Genomic DNA, 14,793 nt, shown 5'->3' with positions numbered 1-14,793 from the left:
CACTGGCCTCACACTCATGCTCACCAGCCAAGAGGCAAAGCTGGAGTAAGGGCAGTAATTGCCGTTATTATCAAATTGACAAATTTTCATCGATTAAAACTTTAGCCGACAAATTTATTTGATATTTCTTCTCTTAATCTAGAGGTGAAAAATGATTATGAATAATCGATTAACTGGTCCACGATTTTACCATCCCCACTCATTACCATCTTTATCTTACAAACTTAAAGAATTACAGGTACTGTCCCTATAGTTTATGTCACGCCTTTACGCTGTCCTTGGCTTCATCATCAGCTTGTTTTGCCGAATTACTTGCCGTCATCTTTGCTCAATCACTTGAATCATTTTCAACACTGCTCGAAATTCATATCAAAGTATTTCAATGTGTTTTTCGGTATCTTTGCGCAAACAAAGGCAGAAACGATATATCGATGTCACAAATGAGCGCTAAGAAAAGAGTGCGCCGCCAAATTCAGGCGACAGTGACGATCACAAGCGCCAGAGGGACGCTTCGGGGTCAGCCCTAGAGAAGAAAAAACAAGCATCCAGAATTTCCGGGCGTGCCGTCTTTCCCCTCGGAAGAGTAGTTTCGCCGACCAACCTCCTCCCATCGGCCGCCGAGCAAGCCACGGAAAGATCTGGAAGGAAAGGGGCGTGGTGATGTAGAGTTGCGTCACGTGTCACGGACGGTCCTCGAAACGTCTCGCTTTTTCTCCAGCCTTTGCTGTGCATCGCGCTGACGAAACGATTAGAATTTTCTGTAATATAGCGCGAAAGGTATTTAAGCGAGCAGCGGAGAAAGGAAATAGGTAGATGAAGACAGTTTACGCCAGTGTGTGCTGGCAGGAGATAAAGAAAGTTTTGCGCAAGTTTGCGTAGCGTCATTCGGCCGTGTCGGCGAAGGCTTTTGTCGTCGGTGACAAAGCAGGTAACGAAGAGGGTTTCCACCTGAAGGGTAAAGGCTTGTGCTACAAGCGTAAGAATGTGTCTACCGTCAGCGAGCGAACACGCGTTGCAGAAGCTGCGCGTGGGAAGCCGACGTGTTACCGGCGAAAAAGTTTGGTGCTTAGAGATCAGCCAAATGAAGACGCGATGTTTCCTCGTGTCTTCATCAGCAGATCGCCAAGAGCGCTGGACTTTCAGTGAGTGATTCTTGAAAGAGTATCATTCAGACTTCGTTCCTAGCACTTTGCACTGAATAAGTTTTCGAACTCTTTAGTCTTTAAATGTCTTGGTCGTTTGATGCATGTGATTACATTGTAGAGCATGTTGTTGTTTGTGTCCATTGTTTCGAGTGTAGCTTATAGTACTATGTAGTACGTTGTTTGATTGGTGACATATCGTATTCAACTATTGTCAAGTGTGCATACTTGTGTATCGTTTGATCTGCCATATTTGACAATATAATTTTGTTTCGTTTATCAACACTCGACTCTGACTCGTTCTTTGGACCACAGCCAGCGCCCCACTGGCGCGCGAAATAGGACCACTTTTAAATTGTCCGCGCTTTCGATTTGCAGTTTGGGGGGCCGATACTTCAGTCCTTGGAATTAGCCCGGCGATCACCTCCCTATTTAACGGGATCTGTGACAATCGAGCATGTACTGGCGCATCGCTACACGTGCTTAACAGCATGCATCTGCGTACCATTTTTTTTATGCTACCGTTTGCTGTTATTATGCTAACGTTTTCTTTTCAGCGACACAGGTATGAATTGTTCATTTATTGCTTTTATGCGGTTTTATCGTTGTTGTGCAAGCTTTGTGTTGTATAATTTCCTTTGCTTTCTGTCTCCGCATTATTAAGTCTTATTTGCTATGTATGCCCTCACCTGTAAAAGGCTGAAAAGGCCCACACTATTGAATAAATAAAATAAATGAAATAAATGTATGTATGTATGTATGTATGTATGTATGTATGTATGTATGTATGTATGTATGTATGTATGTATGTATGTATGTATGTATGTATGTATGTATGTATGTATGTATGTATGTATGTATGTATGTATGTATACGTTTCTGTTTCCTAAGGAAAGGGGCTGCTTCCATCGAGTTCTGGAAGATGTCTCCGTCGCCGCTGTGAGCATTCCCGCCTGAATACTTTTATTAGGCTTTGGCGCAAATCGTGGAGCATGATATTGAATTTGTCACTCTTTACAAAAAAAAAAAAACGTTGAATTGCTCATCACACTTGTATTAGTAGTGCCAGTTCGTTTTTGTTTATTTTTTTCTAACGCCTTGAGATTTCCTCTCAAGCAACTGAGTGAGCCCGGGCGACCGAAATCGAAATAACGGAAGCGACCCTTCAGGTCGTCTCGGGCCAGCCGCTCTGCCTCTTTATGTTTTTGCAGTCGCCCCAGGATGACCCGTCGTGGCGCTCGGAGAAGTGTCGGCGGGCAACCAGACAAACTCGTTCCGGCATCGCTCATCGCACTGACTCCTGTGGTTGCCGCGCGATAAAATAGCGGCAACAAGACAAGAGATGCTCCCTCGCTTCGGATGCGAGAAGGAAGGCGATGGTTGCTGCTTGCGCTGCCAGAGCTGCACGCAAAACCATGTCGCGGTTTTTCGGGTAGCATTCGTGGACTATCGAGGAACCGAGGACGTGGTTTTTTGCTTATTTGTGAGGTTCGTTTTCCGAGAAGGCTTGGCGGAAGTAAGCGGGTACGCATTCGCGATCTTGCTCTAGTGCACCCGTGTAACGATCTGCCATCGCAGCGTCTCGCTGCTCACTGAATGAAATCACGGTTTCGGGAAGTGCGTTGATGCAAGGCTACCGTCACTGCTCCCCCTGTAGCCCAGTGCGTTTCAAGCGTGCGCTAATGACTGGCTGATAGCGCTCTCATCAGCAGAAGACAATGGGTGAGCAGGCATGTTGTCTTTGTTTGGAGCCTCATCTTGCCTCTACCGACAATTGATGCCCTTTTGCTGGAACTCAGGGGGCAATCGAAAGGGAGTGTTCAACTGGTGCCGATGGTCATTTATTTGTGAAGATCGGTGACGCTGACGTGGTCGAGAGCAAGTATCTAGAAATCCGTTCGCCATGAAGACATTGCTGTGCTCGACGTCGTTCTCCAAAGAGTGTCGATGAAAAACCCGGTGACCCTGCAAAGACAGACGATTTCATGGAACTACACGGCAGTGTTACTCACTGCGCTTGGTGCTCCTCGTGACGTCAGATAGTTATGGCTACAGTGTCATGTGCAGCTGTGACTCTTGTGGCCAACTTGTTTTGGGTAGCGCGAACTTCACTTTGATGTCCATGGACGTCGCTGGATTCTGGGTAAGGCTTACAGCCTTACTCTCGGTTTTCGACACAAGTACGTGCTCACTGGTTCAAGTAGGTACTGCCAAAAAGCTAATGATATAGCCATAAGAAAGAAATCTGGTGCCACTCTATGTGCTCGTTTGCTTACGGGCTCTGTGCCATTGTAGGACGTTAGTTTAGGAGGCTTGTGGAAAAGGTACCTTGCTTTCAGGCATACAAGCGCACCATGTTCTCCATCGGGGGGGGGGGGGGTGATCAAAGCGCCCCCTTTCTATTACGCCAAAGTATAGGCCAGATTTCGCACCCCATCCCCCTTAGGTTAGGAGCGGGTGGCCGCCCCTTCTGGCCCCATCGTGCGCGTGCGTATGCCGGCAAGTATTACAATTTTTGCACGTCAAGTTTATTCTTCATTGCATTATTTCTCTGTAATACGTCTTTCATGGTCGTGGCGAAATTATCGCCTTGACCAGTAATTTCAGGGTAATGCGCTATTTGTCCCGATCGGCAATATTCCTGCCTGTTGAGGCTGTTTAAATCTAGTTCAGGTAATCCGTTTCAGCGTAGTGAGGATCCTCGACCGAATGCGGCTCGCCCTCGCTTATACAATTGAACCGGTGTAACTAGAGTTGAATGACTGAGTTTCGATCAGTTCTATCTGGTGAACATAGTCAAATCTGTCAAAGTTGGCAACAGACCTTTCTTTCGGTTTTGAGTCTTTTCATGGCCGTTAAAAAGCAGTTTTCTAAAGGCTTTGGTTTCTGCATAGCTTACTATATCAATAAAACCTTCAATTCGGTAATTTACTGTTGTATCGCATATAAACTCTTTCAGCACAAAAGCTGAAAGGAAATGAATGTTTGGACGAGAAGAGTAAAGCACTTTAATTAGATGCTTCATTAGCAACACAGTGGTGGTACGAATGCGCCTAAGGAATATACTTTCCGTATTTTTTTTTCGAAACGAAATCAGTTGATATTAAACACTCAATCTTTCAACTGTGTTGTTATTCTCTTCCTAGTATTGCTTTTTCTTTCACTTGTGAGCCAGAAAATGTCATGCTTGATTTATCACATTGCTAACTTTGGCAGCCTCCTTAAGGCTTGTCTATTTCTTCTGGTTAACCTCCCTCCCTTTCAGTTATCTTTACTCCCTCCGACTGTAAATGTGTCTGTCGTGGTGAGCGTAGGTGTTTGGAAGGGGGGAGGCAGATGAGTGGCCTTTTGAATGATTAGGAAAGGGGAGGAAGAACTCGACTGCCTCAGAATGTCTATGCTCTCCATGAGAGACGCTCTGAGAGTTGCAGAACTTCCCTCGAGTTAAGTGTTCGACAACGGGAAACGCAGTTGCACAGACATATCTCGTGCGCTGCCTCCTACCACATCTTTTTAGACGATAAGCTTTTGTGATCTGAATGTAATAGGTAATTGGCAATATATTTTTCCACGGGCAGTGTGCGTCACAGCTGTTGCGTAAAAAGAAGAAAGTGCGAGGAAGTGAACTTGCAGGACAACGTATTTCAAGAGACTTCATCTATAGGGTGGGAGAGCCACATGCGCAACTATGAAAACATTGCATGGTGGGCTCAGATCAAAGAAAAGCCGTTCACCAGTGAACGGAGGCTTTTAATTACTATTTATGGGGGTTTTACGGCCCAAAACCCCGATAGAAAGGGCGAAGCAGTAGATTACTGAAGAAATTTCTGCCTCGTTGCACTCACCAACGTCTACAAAAATCGAAATGCAAAATGCGGCCGCTGCAGCAGGGATTTAACCCCGCAATCGTCGGACCAAGAGTCACTAGACCATCGTGGCGGGTGGCATTCATTGTTATGGAACTTCATAGGGGTCAATTTGGAATTTTATACAAAACAATTAGGCAGCTTCACAATAGGGCAGGTGCCACAATAAGCACGTGGGCCGCTTTATTTCGCTGTCCTCCTCCTGTGTCTTTCTTTCTTGCTCTGATTTTTTTCTTTTTGCTGTATTTTTTATATTTCTATGTACTTTTTCCTTTCTTGTTCTTTCTGTTTTTCTTTCTTTGGGACTCTATTTCAAGCTTGCTTCTTTTTTCTAATTTTTAATGTGAATTTGCCTCCGTTACGCCAAGAGTTGCTATCGAGTAGATCTGAAAAATAGTCAGAACTCAAGCTAAAAGTAGACAAAGAAGTCATGCCATTCTAATATAGCGCCTTGTTTAAATTCAAATAGAACAAAAGTGAAGTTGTAAGTAGAGTTTGGATAGGTATACTGGAACAATAATTGACTTTTAAATAACAAAATTATAAAAATCAAAAGAACACTACTTTCACTCCTGCTGTCCCCTCAGGGTACAAACAATTCGCACATGAATGAATAAGCTTGTGTAAGTTCATTTTGCCTGTTTGCACTTTTTCTAACTTCTATTCAAAGCGATTTTTTCTCAACAACTTAAACGTAAATGAAACGATGAACCCATTTTTCCGTTAAACCATATAAATGGAAACTTATAAGTAGCTACCATAAAACCAGTGCAGCTTGAACTGGCAAAATGCTGCTTAAATTTGAGCTTCATTTTGTTGCAGATATCTTTTGTGAAGCACCCAGGAGAGCACGCACTGTGCATTGAAAACTGGAGCGAAGCTTGAACATATATGGCTGGTAGGGTCAGGGTCTTTACTTACGAGCACGCAATTTCTTGAGACCATTTCTGCAGACGAGTCAGAAGCTTAGTGCCTCGATGCGTGCACATCATACATTTGGCGGGAGAAGAAGGAAATGCGCACACGCATCGGTGAACTCGGCAAAAATGCTGGGAACAATGCTTAACATTTGCTTCCTATTTTACCTGCAAATAATGAAAAAGGTAGCAATGGCGCCAAATATAAGATCAAATTACCGAGAAAGTAGCCATGCCGCCTACTTGTAACTTTTAAAATAACGTGCTGACCCCTCAGGGTATATCAGCAGCTAAGCGAACTTTTGCTGCTGATGAGCATCATTAACGCGCCCAAAGAACAAAAGGAACAAGATTTCTCCTTGGCGTCCCCTGAAAAGCTGATTGATTGATATGTGGGGTTCAACGTCCAAAAACCACCATATGATTATGAGAGACGCCGTAGTGGAGGGCTCCGAAAATTTTGACCACCTGGGGTTCTTTAACGTGAACCCAAATCTGAGCACACGGGCCTACAACATTTCCGCCTCCATCGAAAATGCAGCCGCCGCAGCCGGGATACGAACCCGCGACCTGCGGGTCAGTAGCCGAGTACCTTAGCCACTAGACCACCGCGGCGGGGCCCCCGAAAAGCTCGACAGTTGCAAGTGTGTGCCTTCGTCGGCCTAAATAACGGAAGTGACATATAGGTGAAAAGTAGCAGATAAAAAAGCCAAGGAATGTACAGGGGGCGTTAATTAGTAGAGTATTGTAGTAATTTATTGCAGATGTGAGGATATACAAAATTATAAAATTTCTACCAGCATGGAATGAGCTTGTGACCTTCGGATTACGCTCCCGAAACTTTTACCCAAGTGAGCTACGGCGGTGGTCATCTCTGGCCGTCATTTTATCGGGCATTCATGTGCATGCCAACCGGGTAGTGTTATTGAGGGCCGCGTGTAGCCACAATGGCGAGTGTGGAACACATTTTCGTTGTGCCAGATGGCGTCACGTAGCACGTGAACATTTAGCGCGTGTACCCATAGAGCTGAAAGCGTGCGGAACGATATTCTCGCTATGAATGAACAAAAGAAGGAAGGAAGGGAAGTTTGAGGGCTCGTGTCAATGCTTGACATAACCTTACTGAAAACAAGCAGATAGTGAAGGCATGGAAAGTGGACGTTAATTCGAATATATTTTGTGCATCGTGGACCAATGTTAGGCGTTGAACTAGTTGGTGCAGCATAATCTGATGTTTCAAAGCGCAAGGAAAAAGAAAAACATTGAAAGGTACACGTATCGCTGAACTTACAGCCAGCTAAATTGTTGTTTTGAATCTTTTTGTTCTATGATTCGAACAATCCCACCTTTCTTTCTCGCCAGCACGCGCGTGTGATTGAAAGCAGGCAGGCCCCCACATTCCAGTCTATGAGTTCCATTATGCCACAACATCTGAAGCTAAGAAATATTGTGCCCCTGTGCAAACAAGCAATGTTTGACTAATAGATAAAAAGCGGACTGATACCTGTTTCGAAAGACAGACCCAGCAACTTCACTGATTACCGTTCAAGTGTAGCATGTTAGGTCCATGTCAAGTGTGGCCTCATGCGCAAAATACGCGTGCTCCTTAAACGACGTTAAGGCACCTTCTTGTTGAACGAGCATATTCAAACTCAAGGTAGTGGTACACAGTACACTATGCAATCGTAGCGTGGCATGAACCTTTCGTTATGTTTGGTGGTGCACAGTTTTCGGGTTCTTGCGCGAGTCTTCACCTGACGGCACATTTTGAAAAAAAAAAAAGCTTTTCAAGAGCTGGAAAGACCAACTATTGGACCAACTCTCTATTCAATGCGTTTCACGACATGGCTAACGTGATTAGGTACTGCATTACCACGACTTTTTTCGTCTCGCACACATCTGATGACTGTCCGGATGTTATGATTAGCATTCACCACGAGCCTGCACATTCTAAGCGCCCCGCCACGGTGGTCTAGTGGCTAAAGTACTCGGCTGCTAATCCGCAGGTCGCGGGTTCGAAACCCGGCTTTGGTGGCTGCATTTCCGATGGAGGCTGAAATGGTGTTGGCCCGTGTGCTCAAATTCGGGTGCACGTTAAAGAACCCCAGGTGGTCGAAATTTCCAGAGCCCTCTACTACGGCGTCTGTCATAATCATATGGTGGTTTTGGAACAGTAAACCCCACATATCAATCAATCATTGCACATTCTAAGCGCTCGGCTTATTTGTCAGCACATTCACAAAGCAAAACTCGGATATGCATCTTTTTATCAGCTTGAAGTGTGATAAATTAAATTGAAGTGGTCTCGAGGGGACCAATGAATATGCGACGACAAGAAGCGCGTTTCATGGTCTATAGCAATCTTAGACAATCCTCTCATACGCTTTACACAGTGGCAACAACATCGAGTCGGCATTCATTCAATAACACCACAGCTACCGCAATGTTTTCGGCAAAAGAGTCATTATGCATGGACTAGCATGAGAGTGTTTAACAAGAAGATAAATGAATAAAGTTATTCTTTTTAAAAATCACGCACTTTGACAGCCATGCATATGCGTGTTGCACCTGTGACAGACACTAGTATGATACGAAACATACGAGCGCTTTGAAACTGGGATCTGGACAAGAGGCACACAGGACTAGCGCTCGAATTTCAACTGAAGTTTATTGAGCAGGCATGCGCAAACTGTGGCTGATCGTTCTTTTTAGTAATCAGTATTGCACAAAAGTGAAACGTGTTTTCACAGTTCAACGTTTATTGTGCATTGTTTGACCATAAGGGTGAAGGAATGAATGCTAAAGCAACAAATCGCAAAATCACGCGAAGAACGTCAAGTGGCTCAAAACTTGCAACACGCACATCAAGCAGAAAGCACGCATGAAATGAGCATACCTAGGAAGAACGCGAACTAACAACTGTCACAGATCGACACTTACAGTGCGCTGTTTTATCTATCTATCTATCTATCTATCTATCTATCTATCTATCTATCTATCTATCTATCTATCTATCTATCTATCTATCTATCTATCTATCTATCTATCTATCTATCTATCTATCTATCTATCTATCTATCTATCTATCTATCTATCTATCTATCTATCTATCTATCTATCTATCTATCTATCTATCTATCTATCTATCTATCTATCTATCTATCTATCTATCTATCTATCTATCTATCTATCTATCTATCTATCTATCTATCTATCTATCTATCTATCTATCTATCTATCTATCTATCTATCTATCTATCTATCTATCTATCTATCTATCTATCTATCTATCTATCTATCTATCTATCTATCTATCTATCTATCTATCTATCCATACTAAATTTGGTATAGCGTGTCGCGAACGAACTACGAAGGCAAATGACACGTCCAAACATGATAACCACGATAAGCGTGTAATGTAAAACGTGATACATGCTAGGGTCATAGTGCGCTCGTGGTCGTTAAGCTAGCTTCACATATACCAAATCTAGTGTCACGTGACGTCAATAGATGACGAAGGTATATGGCTAGTGCAAGCATGATAACCACGACATGCGTGTCCTGTAAGAGAATGACAACACACCACATTCATTATGCGCTCGCGGACGTTTCGCTAGCTTCACATACACGAACTTTAGCATCATCGGACGTAAATAGACGATGAAGGTAAACTGCACGTCCAAACATGATAATAATAAGATGGAAGTCATATAAGGTATAATTTACGTCCGCCTCGTAGTGTTGTGCTGATTTTAAAATGACATTTCAACTCTCCTCATTGGTGATTCGCATATCATCGATTCTCACTGTGCGTGGTATCTGCCAATTTTCTTTTTTGTTTGTCAGCAGCGGGCTCCTTTAGTGACCGCGGCAGCGAGACAAGTGATTTTCGTCCTCTCCAAAGCCACGATTCTGAAAGCACGCGTGCAAGAGAGACCATGCACCGTGGAGGCGGTTCTCTCCGAAACGCACGAGCCGACGAAATTTAGAACGGGCCAAACGCGCGCACTTAGCACTATTTCACTACTGATACAGAAAACGCGCGGAAGTGGCGGTGGTCTGGGGACCTCCGAGTAGCATAGGCTCCCGACAGTAAACCAGAGGGTGCGAAGAAGCTCTTTGGGCCGCCTCAGCATTGTTGGTACCGACCACCAGGGATACTAATAAAATGGAACGCTCGCTGAACACAGTGACACACTGAAGTGTCAATGGCCTTTTTGGCGCGTTTCCAAAGAACGCTTCCTGGGCACTTACATAATCAGTCGTGACCCCCTTGCTCACAATTAAAAACGAAAATGATATGCACGTGCAAGTTCGGTTTTGCTTCGTCTACTCGCTAGGTTACGCATTGGAAGACTCGGTTTCGCTGCGCCTACTCGCTAGGCTGTGTGTTCTGGCGCTGTCATCAGATCTCGTAAACTGCATTGCCGGATGCCTATAGGGTGTGCATAAATGGCTTGTTGCTAGCCTACTTTACAACGAGCGTTTGGTGGCCTAGTGGTGAGTGCCGTGCGCGGCGGATTGAGAGGTTCCTGCTTTGACCCTCCGTAACGAACCGCTTCTTTGTCGTCTTTTCTTTGTGTGAATGCGCTTATCATATATGTTACAACGTCGTATCTGCCAGAGAAATACGTCAGTGGAGCCATGGTATAAGCCGGCATAAAAAACTATCATGATAATATTTTAATGGCAAGCAACAAGGGCGACAACAGTCATTAGTAGATGCCTGATTTATAGGCACTAAAACCGGGTTTCAGGCGCCAAATTAGGCGGCAAAACACTGTTTTAGGCTCCCAAAATCATAAACATAAATAAATCGTAAATACACACTGGTGAAATTAAAATTTTTGAAAAAAATATGTAATGTGTTGTGTGTAATGAAATTCGGGGTTACGCGCAGTGCCGTATAGTTGTCTGCCACCGCCACCACCACCGGTGTCCGTAACCATTGTCACACGAAATAAGAAAAAAAAAACCTAGTCAAGGACACAGTGGGGCTTGAACCGAGGTCTTCTGCATGCCATCCCTGCATTCTACCATTGAGCCACACTGGTTTTTTTTCTTTATTGTAGGTGCTCGGGAGTTGTTCGCAAACTTGACTTAGGCCGGCTTGATGTCGGGAAAGGAATCGCGTTAATATGAGTAAGGAAGCGTTTTAGAACAGCAAAAGAACAAGTAACCGTCACACAATGTGAATAGCGTAACTAGTGGGTCATAAAATGCTTGAAACCTCCACAAAATTTCGTTCTTGATCACCTATTAAATGTGGCGCATACCCACTTCAGGCGTAATTCGTCTTCGTCGTTAGCCACTGCATGATCAATTGGCACAAAGTTTCTTGCAAGTTTTTAGTGCATACCACGCTTCCCAGAACAATGAGGAAGGCTAGCATAGCCAATTCCGGCCAACTACCCAGAAATAATTAACATTAATAATGCCGTAATGCATACCCAGCAAGTGTGCTTGCAGCAGTTACTCAATGAGTGTTTAGAAAAGGCTCTGAAAGGCTGCTCTTCTTGCTTTCGCGGCGACTGTGCTGCGCCTTCCGCGCAGGCATGGCGTCTTTTGATATTACGAAGCCGCCAATGGTTTAGCAGATCCATGGAGGTTTTTCCCGCAGGGTTCGCAGAATACGGTCTCTTCAGTTCTAGCCCTGCATGGTGAGTTAAGTGTCTACCTTCAAATGAACATGCTCCTTAATCTCAATCTTTTCGGCATGGCTAAGAAGGGCTACACAGGTGCAAATAGCCAGAGCGCAATAGGCCAGAAGGGTCTTTTTAACCCTTTATGAACTTCGTCTTACCGCACAGGCTCAATTTTTCTTCTGTCTGTAAACACACTAAATGGCCCTCACACAGGTTTGAGAATAGAGAGAAGCCAAAAGAAATGCGTGCGCTTAGCGCTCACGATCTCATCTGCCAAGATTTGATGTGAAATGTCAGAAAGAGCTGAAATGTCAAGTGCTTGCGCCCCAACATGATCGAGGTGATGTATACAACAAGGAATGGCCCTGCGTACGCACGTAGTTTAGCAGCTTGTAATGAACCAATAAAAAATTCCAGTTTCAGAAAGCTTTTTATTGGGCCCAAAACAACCTCCTCAAAGTAAAATTTCTCATGTGACCTAGTGAAGCGCCATTAAAGAAGTAAATGACAAGTAAAACAAAATCCACATAAATATAATTTTGTTCTACACTCCACGGTTTCGCATTCGTTTTTTATCGTCCTATCACTGCAAAAAAACAGATCCTGTTCCCCACGCAAGCAAGCAGACGCAGGAGAGATACCGAGCAGACGACGCGACGCGGATGAATACATGTGTAGAGGCTAATCGACCTTCCTCTCAGCTGAGAGGCCTTTTAGGCTTAATATACCGTAGTACCCCATAGTGTTCCGAAAGCTCAATTTTCCTGGTAATAACAGAGATATAAAGGACTGCAGGGGTACTTGAAGGCGAAATTTCAGGTTAAATAGCGCTTATATATGCACCGATTCATAAAAGAGACATTTATAGGCACTTATAGAAATTCAGGCACCAACGTCCAAAATAGGCATTTATAGGCATTATAAAAACACTATAAAAGCTTTTCTTATCCTCTAATTTGTGCTCATATGTCAAAATGGCCCGATAGGAACACAAGAAACAAGAGGCCTTTGCCTATAATCCGGTGTCTAGTCATTAGCCATCCACCCGGTGTTGCCAAGACCTCACCAAAAATACCACATCATAGCCACGCACTAGTGCCTAATTAGCTTCCTAACGCTCAAAAGCAATTGAAAACATCTAAGAAAAAAAAAACACGAAATACTTGCACTGAAAAACATATCTATAAAGGCGCTTATGCGATCTCCAAAATCGATCAACGAAAACCCATCAGGAAGCAGGCGCCATCAAAATTAAACAAACCGACAAACAAAGAAGCCCACCGATGAGGAAACCCCTGAATTCGAGAAAAAATGCACTCTGCGAAGGTGCTGAGCAGCACTAAAAAGAGAAAAAAAAACGAATGTTTACCTAAAGCTCCAACATTAAAAGAGACAGTTTTGACAACAGCACAAAAAACCTAAACCAAAATTTTTATCACCAATTCGCTGTGTCAGAAACTATAATAAAAACAGAAATGCTCATCAACACTGCTTAGAGAAGGAGTAGATGCGTCGGAAAACAGTTAAAACGAAGATTAAGAACCAACAATAGAAACAAAGATAAGAGCACAAAAGTATTATGACAAGAAATGAAAGCTTACAGATAACCTTCTGTAGATGGCGACTTTCTTTTCACAGGCTGTGATAGAAGGTACACTGATTCACTTCTAGGGTTAGTATCCTTCTACGATTTGTCTTCCTGTACTTTCATGGAACATCTGATATACTTCACATAAAAACAGTGCAGAAATGCAGAGGACCGAATGAAGGAGGACACATATGGCAGCACTCACTTACAACAAACTTTATTTGTCAGAATTTAGCAATGAACACTTGTCCTGTATCGAACACAGAAAAGAGCGATAAATATTGTAAATCATCATTAAAATAGCACGCCGTGAATATCACGTGTGCAAGTATTCTGAAGGAAATCAATTTCTTTCGGCGATAAACCTATTAAGCCTGCTGACACAGTCATTCCTGAGGCCTCTCAAAGCGTGAAGGGCGGCCTTCCTTATTTTGTCTGTGTCTGGGAACATTCACCATGTGCTCAGCCGTGGCCCCAAGTATGCTGCTCAGCCAAGGATACCTGGTGTGAAACTCCTGGGCCTTGTCCGCAGCACTTGAAGAAAGCGATCTACTCACTGCCAATTCCTTATATTCTCAGCAAACGTAGCTTTGGAGGCTGCTAACACATGGTAGAAATTGCTAGCAAACTTTCTTCAGGGTAAACTGAAGTTGATAAATATTCACGATCTTTTGATAGCTAAGAGTTCCGATGATGTAATTCCTGTGCTGAAAAATAATTTTTCTGGCTACCTTTATTGCTCTACAGACATCGAAAATTTGTATTATTCTTTGCCACAAACAGGAACGTGCATCCTTGATTTCATTGGCAGTTATGGTGTGGCTTTCGGAATGCTCATTCATTTATGTTGAAGGTTGTATCAAAACTTAGGTTGACTTTTGCAGCGTGGGATGGGTCATAATAAATTTACAACGTGACGGGTTAGGCATAGTTAATGCATTGCACTCATACTAACTTGTGTATTTTCAACCCACCTTGACACTAAATAAAATGTTTGGATGTTGCAAACGAATTCCACTATGCTGACGGATTTTTAGAGTTGTTTCAAGCTGATACCCTGTCTGTGGCTGCTTTTTCGACCATTATTTTAAGCATTTTTAGCAAGGGCCTATAGCTGCTCTGTTTGTTTTGCAAAGAAACCGACGAAAAAATCTTTACGTTCCCAAGTTTGACATATGCTAGCTTTTCTGGACACCATCGGTTTAGTTCACGTGCACTGCACCACGTGGCATATCGATCTTAACGAATTCAAATATCTCGTCCTGACCTATGCAGTGATACAGCACTAAATAAAAGAAATAGTACGCATGTCCCGAGACTGTAACTTCACATCAGGCCGCAGAAAGGACAGCGCTGTATGTGGGCGTCATCTCGGTGGCAATGACTGGCAACGAATTGACAGTTTTTCTAAACAGCTCATGCCAGAAGCTTCCGGCATTCCACACAAAATGTCTGGCCACGACAGACGCACCTATGCTGCATCAACAGAATTGGTTTTTGCAGTTATTTGTTTGATTATTTTTTAGCGTTTGCGCCAGCAAATCGGTCGAATATCAAAGAAGCGTTCGACTTTCAGAGGTTCTTGCACACCATCTAGCCGAAAAGTTAAGTACTATCAGTGTGGGTTTAAGGATT

At 43.6% G+C, this 14,793-nt stretch overlaps 1 protein-coding gene across 4 annotated transcripts in view; it reads left to right on the top strand.

Annotated features, from left to right (window-relative positions):
• Positions 1-2,575: 2,575 nt before the first annotated feature.
• LOC119181524 (pancreatic triacylglycerol lipase) overlaps positions 2,576-14,793 on the top strand; it is a 197,124-nt gene continuing 184,906 nt past the window's right edge. Inside the window, exon 1 of one of the 4 annotated variants that reach the window (XM_075882979.1) lies at positions 2,576-3,322. In XM_075882979.1, coding sequence (XP_075739094.1) covers positions 3,202-3,322 — 121 coding nt within the window. In that variant the 5' untranslated portion in view covers positions 2,576-3,201. Of the gene's footprint in view, positions 3,343-14,793 lie in introns of all 4 variants that reach the window. The other 3 variants (XM_075882981.1, XM_075882978.1, XM_075882980.1) reach the window with 3 other exon arrangements.

Source organism: Rhipicephalus microplus, unplaced genomic scaffold (genome assembly GCF_043290135.1).
Source record: "Rhipicephalus microplus isolate Deutch F79 unplaced genomic scaffold, USDA_Rmic scaffold_14, whole genome shotgun sequence".
NCBI lineage: Eukaryota > Metazoa > Arthropoda > Arachnida > Ixodida > Ixodidae > Rhipicephalus > Rhipicephalus microplus.
This window is presented reverse-complemented; position numbering and strand designations above follow the sequence as displayed.